The sequence below is a fragment of the Fringilla coelebs genome (genome assembly GCF_963513975.1).
Source record: "Fringilla coelebs genome assembly, chromosome: Z".
NCBI lineage: Eukaryota > Metazoa > Chordata > Aves > Passeriformes > Fringillidae > Fringilla > Fringilla coelebs.
The window spans coordinates 35,815,289-35,838,931 of record NC_140031.1 but is presented as its reverse complement, the minus strand read 5'-3'; the positions used below and the strand labels follow the sequence as shown (position 1 = coordinate 35,838,931).

Genomic DNA, 23,643 nt, shown 5'->3' with positions numbered 1-23,643 from the left:
CCTGACAGACTTCTCCCAATTCACCAGCATGTTGGCCAGAAATCCACCCCAAAGCTCCATTTGATGCATTATTTAATATATTTTCTTCTAAAATTCTTTTCTTCCCCCCAGAGGAATCTCAAATTAGCTGTTTTATTCCTGTCGCAAGACTGCAATTTTCAATTATTGGCACTTGTTACTGCTGAAACAGATCAAAATGAAAAAAAGGTTTCATCACCTTGGCAAGTCTTACTATAGGCATAGTCTCTGCCCCAAAGAATTCAAAAATCAGATAAAATAAAAACCCCCAACAACCAAAAAACAACCCAAAGAAACGAACCAACCAACCACAAAAGAAAGGCAATAATTAACAGGCATGTAAAGAACAAGAGATCTACATTAGAAGTGATAAAAAGTTACACATGTTGGATCCTGTGCATGAATTCACGTGTTTCAGGAGACTCTGAGGTTCTTGAACAATCTGCTCAGGGACATCCAGGCCACCTCTGGCAGGCACACAGCCCAGCCAGCATCTGGGAGCTCCTTCATTCCATTTGCTGCACTGAGAGTTATGGGAAGAGAGTGCCAGCACTACACTACTTTCTGTCAGGTGGAGCTTTTTTACACAAGATGTTTCCATAGCTTCCCTCGCATAGGGAATGCATTAGAAAAGGAATTTTGTTAAGCACCAAAGAAACTTTTGCCACATTTGTCCCAGAGATGATACCAGGTCTGGAAAGAAGGACATGCCTCCTGCACCAAGAGTTCTCACAGGAGGTGAAAAAAACTTACGCAAGTGCAATTTGCAAGAAAGAATCCACTTAAAATAATAATACTTTCCTTCCCCCCCCCCCAACTTTTAAAAAAAGAAGTTTAATGGCTTTGAAAAGAAGACACACCAAGTCCCCCACGAAAAGCTGTGCGGTTAACTACAGAGCTGTTTGTCTTTCTGTCTAAACACATTATATTCCCTCAGAGCCCTTAAGCCAGGGCTGCACTTTGAGCACAGCCCTGGCACATGCCACCCTTCCCTTCCTTTTGTCTGCTCCACAGCCTTGCCACTGCACAAAGAGCACTCCCATGACCCAGTTTCCTGTGTTTAGATTTTTCCCATACCTCAAACTTTGCAAAGAATTTGGAGGACTGGATCCAAGAAGAAATCAAAGAGCTCCCAAAGCTGCCCTTCTCCACAGAGCTTGCTGTGTCAATGCTGATCTATTATTTAGGAACAGTTCCTGGACAATCTTATGTCACCTGAAGGTGACTACTCAGTTTCAGCAGTGAACTGCTCAGTCAGGGGAGGTGCTGGGCAGGATCAGGTGTAACACTAGAGTGATGCGAACTGCCTCTTCCCTGGCCTGAACTAAGAGGAGAGTCAGGACCAGCACAGCTAGAGACAGCAAGTTTCAGTAAGAAAACTGCCCAGCAAGTCCAAAGCACTGTAAGTAGTGGCAAGAAATGGCTCATTTCAGCCAAATTCCTTTCTTTGTACAAATGGGTACTGTACCTTTGTTATCCAAATTGCACACTAAAGCGTAAATTTACACTTCATGAGCTATTTTAAAATCCACCCTGCTTAATAATCTATATCAGCAAGAAAACACTTTAAAGTGTCTCTCACAATTAAACCCAGGCACAACCTTATATAAATCAAAATTTTGCTACCATATCAAAACGTTACACTGGGGCTGTATAACATTGCCCATATCCTCATTACATGCTACACTAATTACTACCAGCAGATTCAGAATTTTCTGCACATTAGAGGCTTTTAGAGGAGCTATAAAAAATTTCAGGCATCATTAATTTAAATTTGTATTGAAATTTCCTTTTGACAGATGGCCAAAAATTACTTACTATTTAGAGTACCAGAGCCTGCCTGTTTGCACATTGGAAGAGGAAAGGGAAAAATTAAGAGGAAGAAGGAAATTTATGTCACGTTCATCACCTGTTAAATGTTAAGGAGCATTATCCTGCATGAATAAATTATTTCATACAGCACACAGACTCCAGCTGGTTCTGGCTGACAAAAACTGTCTCAAGTCACACAGCAGACAATCATAAAAAGCCTCTCTTAACCGGGAACCACTTAAGGGAGGAGGGATCGATTGAACAAGCAACTAACTGCTACTCTGGGCATCACTGAAAACATTTAAGGAAATTAGCAAACTATTTCACCTTGCAAAGCTGGCAGTAAGCCCCATAATGCTGACACACAAGCCAATTCACAACCTGAGCACCGTGCAAGACAAACATCTACTTATCATTTCAAAGTAAACTGCACAAAGTAGATGCCCTTCATTCCTTCTAGAAGCTGTATGAGTAACAGCACTTTCGAATCAACCCCAGAGAAAATCTGCCAAATGCTCACCCTAACATCCATGCACCTCACAAATGTTACAGACACATGACTAGCATATATTGTTTAGAAACATTGAATGGCATATATTAGCAACTCTCCTCAGTCACTTTTGTGAATGAAATCGTCATGGTTTCAACTTTATGGGTAACCAAACTCACTCAAGAAACCACATGGGTTTGTTTTCTCTCACAGTTAGTTATCCACCCCACTCGCATTTGTTAGTTTGAGTGCAGGAAAAAGGAAAATGGACTAAACTTATCTGTTCACAGTGAGGACTGGGTTTTCCAGGGAAAGCATCATTAATGTGTGCTCCTGCCCCATCGCATTAAGCAGTATTAGCAGTTTCCAGCCCTCATGACAAAGAGGCTGAAGTGAAATCCAACACGCTGTTGTCTTATGCTGCAGATAGACAGCTTCAGTGCCTTTGCTGCTCACGGTGAAAAGTGACAGTTCCTGTCAGCTCCTGGTTGTTATGCAGAGCCATGTGTGTAACAGCAAAACTGACAACTATTGGCTCAGTTGCGCTTGGCTGGGACATGTCAGGAGTGCCAGTGGCAGAATGGGTGTGCTGGGATTGGCTGTGGGACACGTCCCCACCTGTAGTTGCCAAAGAACCAAGGTGTCAACTTTTGTGTCAGCCCTGGATGGACAGGTCTCTAGCAGGGGCAAAGCCTGTGCCCAGAACCATGTTTCTCCCAACACCATAAAGGGAATAATAGTAATATCTGATTAGACAAGATCCTGCTAATCTTGTCTAATGCACACTAGACTCATGCTATGAACATCTCTTCCATCACTTCCCTAACCCCAAGAATATATGATATCTTCCTAAGAAAAGCTATAAACTTGACAAACTGTTTCTAAGTACTCCATAAGGTTGGTACAGATCTTGCCATTTTTAAGAGAAGTGTATCTTTCTTTTCACACTCAGCAGCACCTAATAAGGCTTGATCTTATGTTTCTGAAAACCATGCAAACTAGGAGAGCAGGCTCACAAAGGAAGAGGACAGGACTAACGCAATCTCTCCATCTGCAGCATTAAAACCCCAGGAGTCCCTGGGAGACTCTGATGGCTATCAGTATGGAAAAGCATCACATGTCACTGAATCATATCTATTACTGAATGCTCAAAATTGTACAAGTTGCAGGGTATGTTATTACATCTACTTATGAACATCACCTTACACAGGATACAGAGTCACTGTATCCTGTGTAGGGTGATGTTCATGCTGCAAAGTCACTCAGAACCTGAAAATTAGTTTTTGGAAAAGGAAGGCAGAGTCCTCAGTGCAAGTTTCAGTACCACGTTCACCAGGGTAGAGGGAAGGGCAGCTCACTCCTCTCCAACTACAGGATAGCAGGCAGCACCCTGCATCTCCCCCTGTGAGTGACAGAGCTCTCCTTCCTCAACTGCATTATAAGGAAATATCAGAATTACAATATACAGCATCCAAATTACTTAGGACTACTGGCTTATTCTTTCTGTCTCAAAAGCTTGGACACAGACCCTGGGCAGACCTTTCTTTCCACCCAAGAACAGCCTCAATGCCGTTCCAGTAAACTCACTGGTCAGCATGTTGCCTGCAATCCTAGCTGCCCCACTACTAGCCATTGCTTAAATGTGACACAAGGGCTATGCAGGGTGCTGCCAATCAACATGAGCATCACAACCCAGTTCCAGTTTGTGACTTTTCCCACCACTCTGTGCCGCATTTCAGAAAAATGCAGTGTTCACGCAGCTCTGTCGAGCTACCCTTTACACCTATGAAATGGAATCCTACCTTGATGGAGTCTCTGTCTGCATGCAGAGCAGCCCCCATGTGTAAGGAGGGGGAGATATAGTAGCAGGGGATGGGCATGTGGGAGAAGAAAGAAAGAGAAAAATACTAGTTAGTTTACACAAAATTATACATTTATCATACTCCGAAGAAAGAATCCTGATGTCTGTTAAATAATAAATTGCACAGATGTTAACTTTTCTGTACAGTTAATTATTAATGCTGTACAGCCAGATTTATAAAACTGGATTTCTAGCATTTGAACACAATTCCTGGCTGCTGCTAGATAATAAACACTAAAGTAATTAGCCAGGAACTCTTCTGAAAATTGCTCCTCCTCCACCTTCGCCTGCTTTAAACAGGAGAATTTTAAAAAAAAGAAGGAAACCAAAGCCACACACTCTCTGGCAGCACCTACCTCTTTGGTGATCATTATCATGGTGTTTCTTCTCGTCTTTAATTGGGAGGTGGGACTGTCCCCCCAGTGCACTGGAGAGTGCCAGGAGACCAGCACTGCTGCCAATGGGTGGGATGGCTGGAGGCTGCAAGCCCGAGGGGTGAGGAGTGAGCGGCACAGGAAGACCATGTCCATGTGACAAGTGCTGGGCCTGGAGTTGCTGCTGCTGTGAAAAACAAAACACAGATATTGAATTTGTTCAGGGAGCTGGGGATTGTCTAATTGATCGCCTACATCAACTGTGACTGATCAGATCAATCAATGCTTCTGATCAATCCAAGATATAAATGCTTACAAACATCCTGCTGCCTTAAAAATGTCCAGATGTTTGAACACAACATATTTGGTAAAACTCAGACTGAACTGGAAAACAACAACAACAGAAATTAAAAAAAAAAAAAAGAAAGCAAATGAATGCTACCATTTTGATGAAATTTTTATTTTTTTGACAGAGGTACTATGCTTCTCTCTTTCTAGTAGAAATGCACCATGTACACATCTAATCAAAACATATGTAACTGTAAAAGCAGTTATATAATGAAAAAAAAAAGCTGAAAATTGAGAAAATTAGTGTTAAACAGTTCTCCCAGCGCTACTGCACAGCATGCAGTGAAAGTTAATTTGAAAGAGAAAACCTGAATTAACAATCCAGAAAAGGAAACTGGTTGCAGCCACCGTTTTAAGCCCTTTAAGTGTCCTCAGCGGTACTTGAGCAAATTACTAAAGAAAATCTAATGTAGCAAGGCTTGGGTCCTCCTGTAGGCTTGCTCAATAATGCTGAAATAATTGGGCACTCTGTGCACGTTTAGTGATGCTCGAATGAAAAGCTAGAGGCCTGCCCTTGTACTCTTCTCTAGCTGCTGACTCTGTGTTGTGACAGGTTTATTTGAGTGGGACTGTGATGCATGCACCAGTAACTGCACTGACAAGAGTTTAAAGTCATTTTTACCAGTACACTGGCAACACATAGAGAAAGCCCTTGAGAGGTTCGAATTGGAGTGCTTGACCTCAACCAGGGCTGCATCAAGCTCTGTGCTATACTAACCACTGTGGGGTAGATAGACTGTTGCTATTCATTGGAAAGGCAGCGGAAAAAAAACCCTGACAAATCAACAACAAAAAACAAACAGGTGAAAAATTTAGTTAAATATATCCCAAGAGAGATCTCTTCAGGTCTAAGGCTTACACACTAACCATCCAACTAATTTCTGTTCATAGAAAAACCAGATTACCCCTGGAATTTTCATTTTCAAGCAGTTATTGCCCAGGATAAGTCAAATCCTAAGTCCTCTATGATTGTTTTCTCCCACCTACATGGCTGTACACAGGACTTTAGAAGAAATAAAGACTTAACCTGCTTTGCATAAAACCATTCCACTTTAAAGTTCTAAGACTTATATAAGGGTGAGCTGAAAGTAAAAGGCTGCAAGGTAGAGCACATTTGAAAACCCTTGTAGCACACTTTACACATAGCTCCCTTGACACGCCCCCTCAAAGTATAGATCCTTCTCTTCTGCTTGGAAATAAACCTCATGCAGTGGAATCAAACTGGCAGTGGCATGCACACATCATCTAATCCAGACCAGTACCGGAGAAAAGAGGGCAATGATCTACAAGAAAGCTGCGGGGGAATAAAAATACAGAAGAGGGCGGGAGGCAGACATCAAAATCAAAACCAAACGAACAAAAACCCAAAAAGAACATTCTTCCAAGTGGAAGAAGAAGGAAAGGGTAAATCTTTTTCCTGCTTGCGAACCCATGTCATTCCAGCAGGTGTTCCTTCTTGTAGAATGTATCAAACCCATTTTGCTTGCTTGATGCTCTTATGGCAGTATGCTTCATTCTTCAGAATATTATATTAACTACAATGAAACAAAGCAAGAGAAAATAGAGTATTGTTTAGCCTCAGGGTTTGAACAGGGGTGCCTTACAACAATCTGGCATGACCGACTTGGGGAGGGAGGAGAAGAACGAGCAAAAGAAAAGGATGAATGGAATAATCTGTGTTCTGCTACCTGGTTTTGAACAAGGAATTTCCTATTCCTATTTGACAATATGCTATAAACCACTGCATGAAGATCTCTGTCTGAATCTGCAAGTGGCTTAAAGTAAAGACTTTGAGAAGAGCCTGAGAATATCAACAGTGAGCTTTCCCCTTGTTAACTATTATACTGTCAACTGAAGAGGAACACTCATTACACACTACTGTACGATCCATACAGATCTGCCTACTGACCTACCCAATTTGCATTATATGACCTCCTCTATTGACATAGGATGGTTTCCAAAGAACTGGAAGAAAACTGCACTGTGAAGGCAATACCCTTTTTTACCTCTCTTTGATAGGAATCTCTCTTCACAGCTCAGCAAGCAACAGCACATACTGAAGCTTGGATGTACTGAATATCATTAATGACTCTCAGACCTAATATGGTCTTTAAGAGTAGTAGCCTAGCAGCTTGAGATCTCCCAGAACAGCTGGGCTGCACCAGTCCCTCTTGTCCAAGAATGAAAGTGTTTTCACTGCAAGTTGAATTGCAGAGAGCTCTGAAAATAACTGCAAAGAGTGGGGAATTAAAAAGCCAAACCCAGAGCCTTCCTGCCATAGAGAACTTTTCTGAAGAGACCAAGTTCTTCCATTAGAAGTAATGGGAACTTGAAATCTGGTAAGAACATGGCCTTAGAAGTGACAGTGTCATTCACTGATACAGCAGAATTTTAGTGTCATTAAGTCACTTTGTAACAGCAGAAGGAAAATGCTTTGGTATGAAAACCAGACTGCAAAATAAGTCTAAGCTAACACCCAAAATTTCAGCATAGCACACACATCCTGTGCCACGCAAGCACAATATTGTTGCATACTGTTAGTTGTGGGAGTAAAACTTCAACAACAGAAGGAAGATCGTGGACTAGGACTGCATTGGTATGGGAAAGACCATGACCTCCTCCAACATAAGGAGCAATGCTGAACACCAAAAATGAGGCACTGGTCCAAAACCAGAAAGGAAGCAAATGCAAGAGAAACACTGGGTAGGCTTCTGCTCTCAAAATATATAAGCAGAAAAGGAAATAAAAGTATATAATCACATAATTAATAATGCTGTTTGATAATAGGCTTAGTCAAGAAGATAAAGATGAAGTGGCATCTCCTATTAGTGTATTAAAATACCCACAATGACAGCTTGACTTTGTTTTTCCATTGCTAATGGGCATCACTGGTGAGCATCAGGTGGCCTACATGCAGCTATTTCTTTAAATGGAAAGTTATAGGAAAATGGGCAATTCCTTAGTCCACTGGGCATGAGATTAATGCTACCAAGTGGTAAAAAAGGGTGATCTCCTGTAGTCATCAAAATGCCAAAGTTATGGAGGAGTAAGTACAGAGATAGTTACTCTCCACACAAAGAAATATTTCACCATGTAAGAAAGTTCACACTTGTTTCTGCCTGTAGCATGAATTTAGATCATAAAACCTGACACAATTTAAAAACTCGCAAGGAAAGCTTGAAAATGAGCCAACTGAGCAACTACATAATTTTTTTGAAGTTGCTGTAATGCCTTCTCTTCCCCTTCTCCATCTTCTCTATAATTTGTTATCTTTGGTCATGTTATTTATGAACTCCTAGCATGTGTAGCATGTGGTTAACTTCAGACAATCACATCACAGTTGACTACAGTATGCGTAAAGTCAAGCATACATCTTCAGCATTAATGCATAATAGGTGCAAACTTGGAAAGGCAGGCTTTATGATGCTGTAAATTTTCCAGAATTATTTGAAGATAAAAACATCAGCAGTTACTAGCAAGAAATACACCCTATGGAATTACAAAATAGATTGCAATGTTTTTAAGGAGCATTCAGCACACACAAAATATAAGAGCACAGGGTAAACACAGCAATCAGAAAGAAGCCAAAAAAGAAGACTGCATTCTTTTCAGTAATAAGTTTAGGAAGATGATAATTTAAATCAGCTGAGTAGTAAAAACTGAAGTAAAGCTTTCAAAACAGATTAACACATGTCAAATACAGATAACATCAGGCTGCTACTAATGGTATTTTTGTTTCTGTATATTCTTCTAGGCTGTCTAGAGTAAGGAATAAAATAACTCCAAATTCACATGTACATAAATAGGTAAAAAAGATTTGCTGAAGGTTTTTATCTGAGTAACAGTAATTTTTAGAACCACCATTCTAAATGTTGATGCTTAGCTTAATTCTTTTCCCAACACATCTTAAGAGATCAACTTTTAAGTAAAATGTGATAACAAACACACTAACAAATTAGCTTTGAATGCTCTCTTGTTATAGTCAGCACATTCAAAGCCTATTTTGCTGGAAGAGGTTCAAGTTTTTACTGGATACTTTCCAAGCAGCTTGTATTGCAGTAATCTACCACTTTCCCTCTTTACAGACCCTGAGAAGTCACGGCCATTACTCAAACAACCTGAACATAGTACTCTAACCTGAAGAAATTTCTAATGTTAACAAACTAATGTCTCAAAAAGATATTTTCTCTTTTATACTTTTACACACATTCACTACTTGTACCTGGAACACTGCTGGGAGAGGAACTCAAAAAAAATCTGAATCAAGTAGTTTCAATGTTTGTTTGAAACGAGTTAAGTGATGAGGTTGGTTGCTCAGAGTGAATCATTAGTAAGACAGCATACAGACAAAACAGAATCCAAGATGAAGAGGAAACAAAGACATAAAAACAATGGCTCGAGAGTACACAATATCAATGTCAGTGGTTTGAAAACCAGCAAAGGCAATTCTTTGGCACACAGAGTTACGAGCGTACTTAAGATGATAGGAACTTTTATCTGTTGTGCCTGTTCACACCCTTGACGTGATCTGCACTGCTTGTACTTCCTTGGTACTGTTCTCTCTCTGCTGGCAGATATTTAAAAAACAATAAAAAGTTTTTCTGATGTTATGATACAAGACACCAAAACAGCCCACAAAGAGTCATATAGCAGCTCCTCCAGTGGAATGGTTCTGGAGCTATATGGATATATACCATATAATGGGTTTGCATAAAGAAACAGTGGTACTGATGCAGAGTAGAACACATTACTGCCCCTACTCTTTAAAGGAAGAGTGAGCATTTTGAAAACTATTACAGTGCCCAGAGTAAAAAGAAATATCCTGGTGGGAATCCTACTACAGACCACCAAGATGAAGAGGCAGACAAAATATTCTATCAGCAGCTAGCAGAATTCTTGGAATCACAGGCCCTTCCTCTCATAAGGGATTTCAACTTACAAGCTGTCTACTGGAAATACAACACAACAGAGAGGAAAAAATCCAGGATGTTCCTGAAGGACAATTTCCTGGCACAGTAGGGATGAGAGAGACAACAAGGGCTGGTGCCCCACTGGACCTGCTGTTTGTGAACAGACAAGGATCAGTGAGAGGGGTGGTGGTCAGAGGCCCAGCCAGCATGGTTTATGAAAGGCACATCCTCCACAACATCCATCCTGTGGATGTTGTCTACATGGACTTTGGTAAAGTTTCTGACACCTTTTCTCTTAGCATTCTCTTGGAGAAACTGGCTTCTCATGGTGTGGATGAGTGCACTCTTTGCTGGGTATAAACAGAGTTACACCAGCTGGCAGCCCAGGGCTCAGCCTTGAAGACAGCTCTGCTGAACATCCTTACTGACAATCTGGACAAGGGGATTGAGTGTCCCCTCAGTCAGCTAGCAGATGTCACCATGTTGGGCAGGAGGGCTCTGCTGAGGGTTCTTGAGGGATCAATGAGCCAAGGCTCATGGTACAAGGTTCAACAAGACCAAGTCACGACAGCCCCAGGCAGTGCTACAGGCTGGAGGCAGAGTGGCTGGAGACCTGACTGGTGGGAAAAAAACTGGAAGGGCTGGCTGACAGCAGCTGAACATGAGCCAGCAGTGTGCCCAGGTGGCCAGGAAGATCAATGGCATCCCGGCCTTTATCAGCAATAGTGTGGCCAGGAATGGATCACTGCCCTGTACTCCCACTGGTGAGCCACACCTGGAGTTTTGGGTCCAGCTCTGGGGCCCTTCATTCAGGAATGACATTGAGGTGCTGGAGTGTGTCCACAGAAGGGCAAGAGAGCAAGTGAAAAGGTCCAGAACACAAGTCCTGTGGAGAGTGGCTAAGGCAGCTGGGCCTGTCTGGAGAGGAGAAAAGGAGGCTCAGGAGACATTATCACTGTCCACAACAGCCTGAGAGGAGGTTCTTCTGCAGCAGGAGTCAGTCTCTTTCACCAGGCAACTAGCTATTGGATGAAAGGAAACGGCCTCAAGTTGTGCCAGAGGAGGTGTAGATTGGATATTAGGAAAAACCTCTTCGCTGAAAACACGGTCTTGCATCGGAACAGGCAGCCCAGGGAGGTGGTGGAACCACCATACCCAGGGAAGCATTCATAAAAACTTCTGGGTGTGGCACCTGGGAACACGGCTTAATTGTGAACACAGTGGTGCTGGTCTGATGGTTGGATTCAATGACCTTGCAGTCCTTTCCAACACAAAATTTTCTGTGATTCTATGAAATGTATCAGCAATTAGTGGAAACTAAGTGCTCAGATGCAATTGATCTACTAGAAAATTTGCATGTGTCTGTTCACAAAGGGGAATGAATACAGACCTTAAAAATTTAGGATTAAGAATGAAAAATGATTAAAAAGGAGAGAGAATAAGAAGCACACTAGTAATAAAAATAAAAAGGATAATGATAATGTTTTTTTCTTTTTTTTTTTTTTAAAGAATCAAATGCCATGCTACTTGCTCTCTAAGATTCAGCAATTTATGTCTTTGAGGATGCTGATTCCACAGAAGGAAAGCAAGCTCTACTGACAAAACTAAAGGGGGGAAGGAAAAAAAATCAATAGCTGTCATTAATCAGAAGAGGACCATTTAGAGCTCCTACATAAATAACAAAGAAACCATCAGAATCCTATCTCTACAAATTGCTTCAAAGATCTTTTAAATTATCTAGGAACAAAAAGTCATCTCCCAAATCATATTGTGGGATGAAAGGCAATACATGCAGAGCACATTTCCGTTCTTAATCATATATATGGGAACATCTGTAAGGATATATGTTTCACCATTTGTCCTCCCTTCCACTCTAATGGCTATTTTTCACCCAGTGAAACTGCATAGATAGAGGACAAAAAATTAATACAACCTACTAACAAATAAAAGATTCATTGCCAAATATTGGACATAATCTTATAAAGGGAAAAATCTAGTCCTCTGCAAAAGGCTAAGTTCACCTTCCCGCAGTATGAGAGTCCAGTAGTTCCTTCTTCTGATGGTAGGACTTCACCTCAATTTCACACTGGAGGTGGAGGCAGGAAGAATTAAAACTCTTCAAAATCACTTTCTATTATCATTTAATAAAGGGCAGAAATTCCCACATTAATCACACAACTTAAAACTCTCTTCTTCCTTCTCCCCCATCAATTTCTATTTAAGGTAAAGAAAATCCACATCTGCCACAAAAGGCAGAAAGAACAAATTGTAAGCCAAAGGCCTTGCCATGAGGAGTGCCAGTGGTGTGATATGTGCCTTGACATACCAAACCTCTGCTTCAAAACTTTTTCACACAGACCAGTGCAAAAAATAACTATGGCAGCAAATCCGTGTTTTCTGCTATGTATAAACAGATGGTAAAATTACTCTCTGGCTAAGTAGGTGCACACTGGTTTAGGTACCTTATTCACCAAATGCCCACTAATGTCCTATCCATAGGCACCGGGAAGAGATTTTTTTTTCCTCCGCTGGACTAATAGTAAAATAACAGGATCTCTGTTGGGACTTGGTAAATTTTGGTCCTTTCATTTAGAAATGAGAGTAACGTCTGTGCTTTTCCCAGCAGACTTCTAAATAATCTTCTAGGGTCACCACAGTAAATAGTTTCTGAAACCTTGGGCTAAAAAGTGAAAAAGTTACCTTCTGAGATGTATCACAAATCAAACAATAAAAGCCAGAAGTTAAGAAATGGCACTGGTCACAGAGAGATTTAAGTGGCTAAATCTATACACAATTCTATTACCAGAGTTTTTAAATGTGGCAACTATAATTCACTGCTAAGATTCCTCACAAGGTATGGTTATAGAGCCATGTAATACCAATATACAACAGATGCATGTTATGCATTTCATAGATATATTTCCCCAATGCATCTTATCAAGTCAATCCTTACCAAGCCAAATTTCTACACAGCAATTACTGAGAAGCAGAGATTCCTTAACTCTAAGTGCTAACACCATGCTTCTTCATGCTTACAGCACACAAGTACACACTGCGTTGGATTTCAGCAAATTGTCTTTCCTTGAGATAAAAACCTGGGTAGCACAGACTGATCCATTCTTTCCAACCCACTCTGCATCTTTGAAGATGGCCAGTTCTGGTGCAGCTGTGGTCCTGTGCAGAGGACTGTAATCCCTGCTCTTCTCAGAGCTGAGCACCTCTCCCCACAAGTGTTAGGACATGTGGATACCATTACGTCTCTCCAAGCAGATTTCACTGCGAGATGTAGTGTTATGCCTCTTTAATGTAGTGCCCATTAGCCAGGTAAATGAAACTTAAAGTGAATTCTTTTGCTTTAGTGCAATGTCCTAGTTACAGCGGCTTTGATAAAGAAAGGTCTTGACAAGGATGAAATCACCTGGATTTAAGTTTCAGCCTCAAGACTGTGGAAGGACCCCTTGGTCTTTTTGCCTTAGCCTCTTTAAAAAGTATAACATGGAAAGCAGTAGACCCCTGTTCCACAAACAATCCTTGAGTTAGTTCACTGGTGTTTGTAATGCATTCATATATACCCAAGGACATGAGTGTAAAGAATTCAGCAACAATAAGCACGTCATTATCTTGCTAATAAAAATCAAACATTCTGAAATATCAGACAGTGTAAGACCTCCTAAATTCCTTTTTCATCGATGGACTTAACATGTTGAAATACTCTACTTATGCAGTACTTTACTGTCCATTCCAGTAAAGCACTAGAGCCCTTGCTCTGGTCCTACATTTAAGATTGAAAACATGAAAAGTATTATTCACCCACCTGAAGCAATGCAAACATTTACCTGACCCACTCTACAATACAGTCCTGGTATTCATTGCTGTAGGCAACAGCCTACAAAGTGTAGTTGGGAAAAAGTCTAGGTGGCAAATATATGACCTTGTTTAGGGTATTGGAATTCCTGTAGTTCCGATAGCACCTTTCTTTAAGCCATACTGTACAGTAAGGGCACCTATTTAAATAGACAGCATTGCCACTGAGTACATAAATATTGCTGATTTTGCAGTCAAGTTGTTTTGGAAAAATCCCTGTCTTAACAATACTTTAAAACCTCTTTTTTTCCAGAGAACTGGTATAAAGCTATCACTGAAGGCAATACACAGCATATAATAGACCAAGATGGAACACAATACATCAGTATATTTTTGGCAACAGCTTCCATTTAACTGGAGTACAGACCCAGCTGGCAACAGTATTGTCTGATTTCTACAGCGTGTGAAGTGAAACCACACATATATAAGTCATAAATAAAATATTGCATATGTTCATGTTACAGAATATCACAAAAATTCTCCACAGGACTCTTCATATCTGCACTGATTAACCTTAATTAAAAAAAAACCACCAAGATATTGTGGTCACACAGCTTTGATACCAGTTTGTGTAAAACCTTGAGAAACATGGAGGCCAACATCAGCTCTTCTGCCTGATGAGACTGAGTGTGCGAGGCACACACTTGTGTCATACGTGTTTAGTTAAGCAGAACGAGCAAAGGCCTCTGGCACCAGCATATTGGCAGTGAGATGCTGTAAGTGGCCAGCACTTCACACTGCAACGCCACTGACTGCTCATAGAGTGACAGACCAATATAAATTCAACTAGCTACCACAGCTACTGAAAATAGGACAAAAAGCAGAAGACAGTGGCAGCCCACTCGAAGCGTAGCGACGGTATTTAAAATCCATCCTCGGCAATGTGGAACCTGGAAATTACTTACGTTCAAATTAATTCCATCAAAAATCCCTAAAAAGATAATTTTTAGTTTCTTTAAATGAAAACACTGCATACGGAGGAGATTTATTTAAATTAGACCTCACCTTCAAGGATCTCTCTGAGGCTGGCACATGGGAGTAAAGGAACAAGATGATAAATTCCTCCTTGCAACCAAAAAACAGGGTGTCTTTAACTTAGCCAGACTTCAGGTGAATAATTCAAAACCAAAAGTACTCACTCAAAAGCCTTCCACAAATCAATTTCAATCTCTAAGCAGGATCAAAATATTTGCGGGAACATATCACCACTCAATAAAAAATCAGCAAACAAGAGTAATTAAATGGGGAGCAATGAATTTCAACATTTCTTTAGGGTACACAAACATAACTGGAAGCATAAAGCTATTAAGTGAACCTCTGCTGTCCCACTTTAACAGCCTGTGTACAATATACAGCAGATCACCGACTTGTTTTACAGAATTTAAGCTTCAACCACTGCTTATCCCACCTTGAATGAGCAATACAGAAGGGCTGGAGAAAGAAGTGACTGTTGTCCCCATGCTACATCACATTTGTCCCAACTGCCCTTGCTCATCCTCCCTGACACCACCATTTTGGAATGCACACTTGGGCAGCAACAACTTTTCCATACAAACTGCTGGTTCAAGTACTGGTTCAAGTAGAAAACCCTCACTCCTCCTCAAGGCACACACACACACAGGAGCCAGAAACAAGCCGCCATCTGAGAGGAGCAGGAGACGCTTCTGCATCTTAAGGAGCATTTGGCATCTGCAGCCCCAGACAAGGCAGCACAGCAATCATGGCAGGCACAGAGGCCAGCTCTTCATTTCAAGTTATGTGTACTCATCTACACTACACTGCTTTCAGAGGCTTCTGTGCCTAATTTCTAAACAGCTGTTGTTCTCCAGAGCTGTAAAACAATCCCTCTCCTGAAAGCAAACAAAAATCACAGACCTTTTGGGATGGGTCAAACAAGCACCTTGGCCTCAAATGCAGGGTAGAAATGGTGACAAACAGTGCATTTAAGAAGAAACCTTTTAACATAGTAATTATATATGTGACAAGACGGAAGGAGTCCTTTCTTTCAGTAACTGCCATTTGCTTATTTTTAAAGAAGATAATAAAAGTGGCATGATAAAACAAAATGCTTAAAAATTAAACCAAAGCCATTCTTTTTTCACTCAGATGCATAGAATGGTAAAGAAAAAGAATTATTTCAATCATTTCCTTAGTAATACACGTAATATTTAAATAGATTTAATAGTGCTGCTCCAAACCAATGAATTATGAGTTTTAAACCTATTAAAATGTAATGTTTTTTTCCTGAGCTGAGGGGAGAGAGATTTAAATTCACTGAATTTTAATATTTCAGCTTGAGCTGCAGGAGGTAGAGAAAGTCCAAATGAACTATTCCATCAGCACCATTCAAGCATGAACATTTTAATCAGTTTTACTTCCTTGGAGTTCTCCAACACAGTTTACGCTGTCATTCTGAAAGCACTTAACACAGAGGGTGTGAAAAACCACCAAGGCTTGTTATTGCCTTCACAATTGATGGCAAATAATTTTGCAGACTTCCTATCATTAAAATGTCACTGCTAAAAATTGAGGTTCAGCATTTCTTGTGCTAAACTGCATTTTCTTTGAACATCACATACCTGTTCTTAAGTTTTTGGTACATTTATCTCTCTCCGTGTGATAAGCAGGCACACAAGCCTTCATTTCTGCCTTACTACCCAACTGCAGTTGAAAAAATACTGTTTTAAACAGCTAAAATTCCTAAAAAGTTATGAGTTAATTCCCTGGCTCCCTTATTAAAATGTAACCACACTCACACAGCATGTTCCAATTGTATAGTATAATGGATTAAAGAAAACAAACCCCAACATTTTAAGAAAGTAAGACAACTCAATTTATTAATACAGGAAATGAAAACATCATTCCTAATTAGATCATATTACTGATTTAAGACTACGATTTGTGTGCTGTTCCAACAGTGCAATCTTGCAGACTCTAATGTAAAACACAGCAGCATGACAAGATCAACTGGATGTATCACGCTGCTCATCCTGGAACACCCTGCCTGGAAAGTAGCTCTGGATGGGCACTACAGACTGCCCTGAGCAAGAATGCTGCAACATACTGCCCATGGCAAACACCAGAGGTAGACCCTGGATGCCTGCAGATTTACAGTCCTCCTGCAGCATGCTCATGATAGACCCAGTTTTGGTTTAGTTTTTATCCTGCATCTCTCCAGAGGATGATAGATGATATTTAACTTGCTTGAGCCCATCAATAGTTTTAAACTGAACATGACCTGTGAAAGAAGTCATTATAACTCTGTTTCATTCCATTAAACATAACTAGTTTATTGTCAGGAGAGCAGGCAGTCTCTCTGGGTTCTGGGCTCACTTCAGTATTTTGCATTTAAACTGCATGGATCAGTGATTTGGTTCATTTACCAATGAAGATAGAATAATATTGCAAAGTTAAAAGGTGCTTCATCAGATTCCATTAAATCAGAGCACATTCATACAAAAATATATACATGTGAAACACAAAGAGAGATATGATCTGTGCACCTTCAATTCTTTCCTTGTGCCACATTCCATTCTGTTTAACCTGCATTTTTAACTCAAGGCCAGAGTTGCTCTGTTTGAACCAAGAGAGTTTACTGCATGACATTACTTATCTATAAACCTAATGAGTACTCGATTTCAGTCTGTATTGCTCCTCTTTTTCTAAAATTAAAGAGGAACACATAGTATTTCCTAAGTCAACATAAAACAGCTGAGCAAAAATAGGGAAAAATCAGGCTTGTGAGGGAGGCAAGGGCTGGCCGACTTTAATGCACAAACCCAAAGTCTGAGAGTTTAGAGAAGCTTGAGACAATAGAATTTCAGTTGACATGAAAAGACAAATTCAGACAGGAAGAGAAAAGAAAATTTACTTCTGTCTAGTGGGGGGAAGGCCAACAGAATTACTCCCAGGCTGCCAGACAAGTGTCTCATATGTTTATTTTTATTCTGTGTGGTTTAGTGGTTCATGAAAGCAGGACAAATTTAAATAACTAGTGTGATGGCCAGTATCTGTAACATCACACACTTTACACTTGCTTCCTTTACTAGAAATCAAATTTCTTTTTGTAGTCTCTCTAATGCAAACAAAGGTGAATGGCAAAAGCATGCACAGTTAGACTGTGAAGTGTGAGTGTGCATGTACACACAAAACCACACATGCACATATACACACGCTACAAATGCACGTGCAGCACACACATATAAAAGCTTTAACAAAAGAAGCCAACCTTTGGCTACTTACTTTATGCAAAGAATGTTAATAAAAGGCAATATTTTTGGTTAGGTAATGAAAACTAATTGGGAAATTATTCATTTCCCACTCTCCCCACTGGAGCATAATAGACATACAACAAATGTTATTCATGATTCTACACGATGCGCTCTGATTCACCCCCTTCTTTCTAACGGGCACTTCAGAGGAAATAAGGGTTACTCTTTTCCATTTATAATTTCTAATTGACTACCAGTGCTTTCTTGTGGTCAGAGGTATACAAAATAGAGCTAGAAACAGCCTATTAAAAACAAGCTGCAATCAGACCGCTGCTCTAAACTACTGTCAGCAATGATCAGAAAGTCCTGATTTCCTTGTTAAAAGACAGAGGCATAATTGAAGCCATATCTTCACTTCAGATTGATTATTCGGCGACCCTTATCCACATCTTCATTCAGCAATTTGAATTTTAATGAAAGTAAATGGAATAATTAGCATTTCAAAGTGTGTTTGATACACTGAATAAAAAAAGAAAAATACTTTTATGTTTAATCTATACACAAAAGAAAAAGCATTTGGGAGGATGCAGAAGATACGAAGTACAGTTGTAGTGTCTTCATTAGAATAACTAAAACAACTGCTTGCTTCAGCTGCATAATTATACAAGAGAATAATGTGTTATTAAGCTATGACTTCTCACCTTTATTTTATGTAGTGTTAACAGCCAGAGTTTTCGTTGTTATGTCTCTTTTCTAGTTATAAAATATAAACACTGTAGCTGCCCACATCTATAAAATCTCTGTACTGGGCTAATACCACTGTCGCAAAGGTTTTACAAGAGGGGCTCCATGCATCTGTATTTGTAGATGACTAGGAGCAGGACACCTATAAGCACAGTGGAGATGGGTTTTTCTGCTGCTGATCTTGGTTGTGTGTTTGGGTATTTTGGTTTTGGTGGGCGTGTTTTGGTTGGTTGGTTCACTGCGTGGGTGCTTTTTTTGGTTTTTTTAAAGTAACAGCTTTTTTTCAGTGTAAAAATAAAAAGTGTGGTTAATACTCAGTCTTGAACCAACACACAGAAAAAGATGTGGGCAGCAAGGATGGGGGAAAAAGTCTATCATATAAAGGGTATCTGTTACCATGGCTGCAGAAGCAGACTGGCAGGTGGTATGCAAAGGAAACAATGTTAGTCAAATACAACAACAAAAAAAAACAGGAAAAAACAAATACTGAGCCTGCTTTGGGGAATAGATACAACACAGACATTAATTACCCCATTAGTCTTCTTGGCGCAGTGCAAGCAAAAGTCTTCAGGAAGTAACCAGCTTTTATGAAGGTCAAGTTACTGAACTTCCCCACTGCCCACAACTTTTGCCCACCTGATGAAAATAAGTTCATGCAAGACAGAAAGAAAAAGCAAAGCTATTTACAAACACTGTCAGAGCTAAAATGGAAAAAGCACATACCCCAATGATTGCGTTCAGTTCTGCCATGGTCACTTGTTTGGCACGCTCCACAGCCTGCACCACTTGCTGCTGGTGCTATAAATGAAGATCAGAAACAGAACAAAATTATTTGTTTTCTAAATTATTAAGCACAGATCCTTACTTTTACTGTCTTGATTTGCTTTTCTAAGACATGCAGGATCTGAAGTAACTGCTCTGTAATAGGCAGTCACATATGTGTGTTGATGAGCAAAAATATATAGGCAAGGGGAGGATTTTTATCTATATGCCATTACATGCTGGGAATCACACCTTTGCTTCCTAAAGAGCTCTTTCACAACCTGGCTAAATGGGAAACTGTCTTCCTTTTGTTCATCATCACAGTGTGCTTTTGAATTTAAATGCCATCTTCAAATGTAAGCCTCTTTTCTTACAGTCATGGAAACTTTATGAATAAACCCCACCCGGTTTCTGAAAAGAAAGGTGTATCTTTTCAACAAGCACATGGCAACCACATCACTGAAGAATATACAGATTCTCCTCCTAAGTACATTTTAAAGCAGCCCAACCATAAGAAAAAAATTTAAAATGACATTCACAAACCTGTCAGTCATGTGAAACAGAACTAATTATTTCCATCCCAAACATGTAAATTTTAATGGCTTTAAAAAGTCCATCAAAAACACATAGTCTAATCAACCACACAGTTTACAAGCTCCAGTGGTTGTATCAGTTTGAATGATACTGCACTAAATTCAAAATTGCTGTACGTTGAAAGCTGACTGGTATTTATTTGAAAACATCAACTACAAACAAAATAAGGTTCTCATCTTGCAACCAGATCCATGGCTGTTCAGACCTCCACCAGTGGCAAATTAATCTTCACAGGCAGCCTCGCAGAATCAGCATGACACAGAACAAATGGGTGCAAGGAGGGGTCACGGAGAACTGCGAGTAAGTTGTGTGATCTGCACTGAGAGTGAAACACCGTTGATTTACAGCCACAGGTTGAACAAAAAAAGGAGGGACATCCTGACAATCTGGACAGGTGCAAAAACTGTAACAGTGAAGCATGTTTACTGGCACAAAGTTTAAGGGAAAGGTTGGGAGGGTCCCTCTAAAGATTCAAGTCTGCCCTCCCATAGCTGTGTATATGGGCAGAATGGAGCCAAGACACAGACCATTTTGTACAGCAACTCCTCCTGTGCATCCTCAGCAGAAGCAAGCAGTTGCATAAAATAAAACGAGGACCCAAATCCTCAAGACCCCCTCCAATGCAAGAGTTAGGTGAAGAGCATTGGGACTCTGGAAGGAGCACCCTAAGACCCGCTGCAGGAAGGGCTTAAAAGAGAGGGGTTGTACAAAAGGGTGCTGCTACTTCAGGGGCTTGGCAGACCCAGATTTCACAATTATCAGTGCAACACACAAACAAAAACAGTGTTTTCACTTACAAGCCCTCTTGCATAAGTTCTCAGGGCAAGGAAAAACAAACCTAAAAAATCCAGCCATAACCATATGTCCTGGTTTTGGCCTCTACAGAGCGATTTTTACGCAGCAGCGATGAGGTTTGGGTCTGTCTGGGCTGTTCTGTACCACTGCATCTCATTGCTTCAGGGCAAAAATAAGGGATTTCTTGGGCTTCCAGAAGAAATGGCTTTTGGTCCAGGAAAGCATAGCAGCTGGAGGGTCTGTCTTTCATTGGTTTTTGGTCCTGGGCTTGGTAAGCAATTTTGCTTTTACATCAGCCTCTCTCTGTACATTTTTGTTATTAGCACTGTTGCTGTTACTGTCTGTTTCCTTATCTCATGGCTGTTTCCAGTAATTTGTTCTTATCTCAACCCATAACCTCTGACTTTTTTCTCCCATGGAGGAAGGTGGTGTGGGAAGTGGCTATATGGTTTTCTTCTTAGTGGGAACACTAAACTGGGGAGTGCCATTCCTAACCAACGGCACTAAAAAATTCTGATCCCAACTAAAAAAAACAGATAAATGCAAGTAATGAAGGTCATAATTTACAAACACTCCTGGAAGGAAGAAAATGGTTTTAGAGTTTGTTTATTTTTAAGTGAATGAAGGCAATTGCTGGAGACCACTTAGAATACTGCTACTTTTTAGGTGTAACAGAATTACAGAAGTTCCATTCAGAGTTTTGTAAAACTACACTGCCAGTATAAACCAAATCTGCCCAATCTGTCTCATAAAAAGACAATATAAAGACTAAAAAGCAGGTTGAACATCAGTAAACAATGTTCTCGGTATTCAAGAAAAATAATTTAAAAATTAAAAATCCAGTGTACCCCTGCCACAGATACCAGAAAAAAGAGCAAATTATGATATACAATCACGAAGTGCCTGCGTTATCAGCTCCAGGGTATTACATGTTAAGGACAGGTACAGCTTTCATTGATTATATAGCTGCAAGTCTGATGACCCATGACTCTCTATGTCAACAGGCTGATTACAAAAATTACACCACTATTTTCTGGTAGAAGTCATTCCTATCACGGAATTCTTCCTTAATTCATTGGGAAAAAACCAAAAAGAACAAAGAAGAGGTTTTAAAAGTATTTACTTTTTAAAATAAAAACATTTACTGAGAAGTTTATAGACATCTTCTCTTTCCTACCACAGGCAATGTTTTTTGCACTGAGGTAAAGAAAGCTCTTGTATATATGAGTTTTCTATTCCAACATCAATTTACCTATACCCTGCTCCCAGGAGAAGAAAAAACATCTAAGGCATCTACAAAAGCTGGCCTAAACCTATCAAAATTATTGTAGAACTAACTTCAATTTGCATCCAGAATTTAGAAAATAAGTAACTCCACAAAAGTTAGAGTATCTTCTGTTCCCTTACAGCAAACACAAAGAATAGCTCTCATATGAATTTGGGAAAAAGGTTATTTCATTCTTAGGTCAGAGGAAGAAAAGGTGAAGGGATGGACGACCAAAACCCCACTTTCAGATTTCTGCCAGAGCAGTCACACAATCCATCTTTCATTGATTCTAATAGGTTTGGGATCAAGACCTCACAGAGAGAAGAAAACCCAAGGGCCTAGTAACACTGAACTTAAATTAGGTACAGTAGAGACTATTAAAACTCTCCTATTGCTAGCTGCTTTAGCATTGATTTAATCTTCAGTGGCTTTGTATGCAAAAGACTCAAAATAGATGGTCTCTAATTAGCCTTTCCATCACTTCCAGCTCATTGCAGCAACAGAGGAGGCACTTCCTCAGCTCCCAAAAATGACCAGGGTCGAGTGACCCTGGCACTACTTCAAGTTACAGACAAAAACCACACACTGGAGTGGAAAAAGGTGCAGGAAAGCCCATGCAGGTTTTTGAAGAGCTGTCTGCTCACAGTCTTTCTGAAACTGGGGTGGGCTGGGGGCTTAATGTTACCAGCCATGGGGATCTCTACACCTAGGAAGGAGCCCAGCTGGGTCCAGGGACTGACTCACTGCAACCCAAAACCAAGTTTTTGGGAGGGGGCAGGGAGCCCAGGGGCCTGCTGAGGAGGATGGCAGCTGGCTGGCCCAGCCTGAATTGGTAGCCAAGGATGGATGGTCCCAATACCCACCACATGTGCCTGAACACCCTCCTGAGCCAGCACAGGAGCAGCAAGCAGCATTATGTTAAAACCAAGCAGTACACATGCACCTGTCCATCAAGTGATCCTGTAGCGATTTACAGCCAAGTAAAAACAGCAGCAACAAAAAAGAGTTACTTTTCCCCCAACTAAATATAGACGTGGGGTTGCAACTTTCACACACATTTAATGCTAGCCTTTGTCTGTGCACACAAGCAAATGACAGATCTGGGGTTTTTTCTGTTGTGGGAAAACTGCATTTAACATGCCCGAGCAATGAGCTCAATACCCTGCCCCACCTGTCATGCAGACTATTACTGTTTCTCCTTTCTAACTTATTCTCTTGTTTCTTCTCCCATTCTATAGTGAGCAGTGGTCCTGTACTTGCCTCGTTTTGGAAAAGCTCTTCTTTTAAGTCTCACAGTGTGTAGCAACAACTTCAGAGACCACAAGAAGAATCTAGGCTTTTTCACCACCACATTGTCTCACCACACGCTTGTCACCCAGCCCGGGCTTATGCACAGGCACTGCAACATGGTGGAAAATTCCCAGGCTTTTTATACCATGTCAGAGCTCTCCACAACTCCCAATGACAGGGGGAGCTGTGCTGACAGCAAGCAGTGGCCAAAATTCCCCCAGGCATGGACAGAATTATACTGGTGCTAAAAACCCCTAATTGCAGCCTGTCTTCAGGATCACCACCAACATCCAAAGCAAAACT

The 23,643-nt window shown here is 40.5% G+C and overlaps 1 protein-coding gene across 1 annotated transcript in view; it reads right to left on the bottom strand.

The window, feature by feature from the left end:
* Nucleotides 1–23,643, bottom strand: part of LOC311165511 (transducin-like enhancer protein 4) — a 97,571-nt gene that overhangs the window by 38,555 nt on the left and 35,373 nt on the right. The window contains exons 6-8 of the mRNA XM_084225556.1: nt 19,356–19,430; nt 4,538–4,742; nt 4,123–4,139 (exon numbers count right to left, since the gene is read on the bottom strand). Coding sequence (XP_084081682.1) covers nt 4,123–4,139; nt 4,538–4,742; nt 19,356–19,430 — 297 coding nt within the window. The remainder of the gene's footprint in view (nt 1–4,122; nt 4,140–4,537; nt 4,743–19,355; nt 19,431–23,643) is intronic.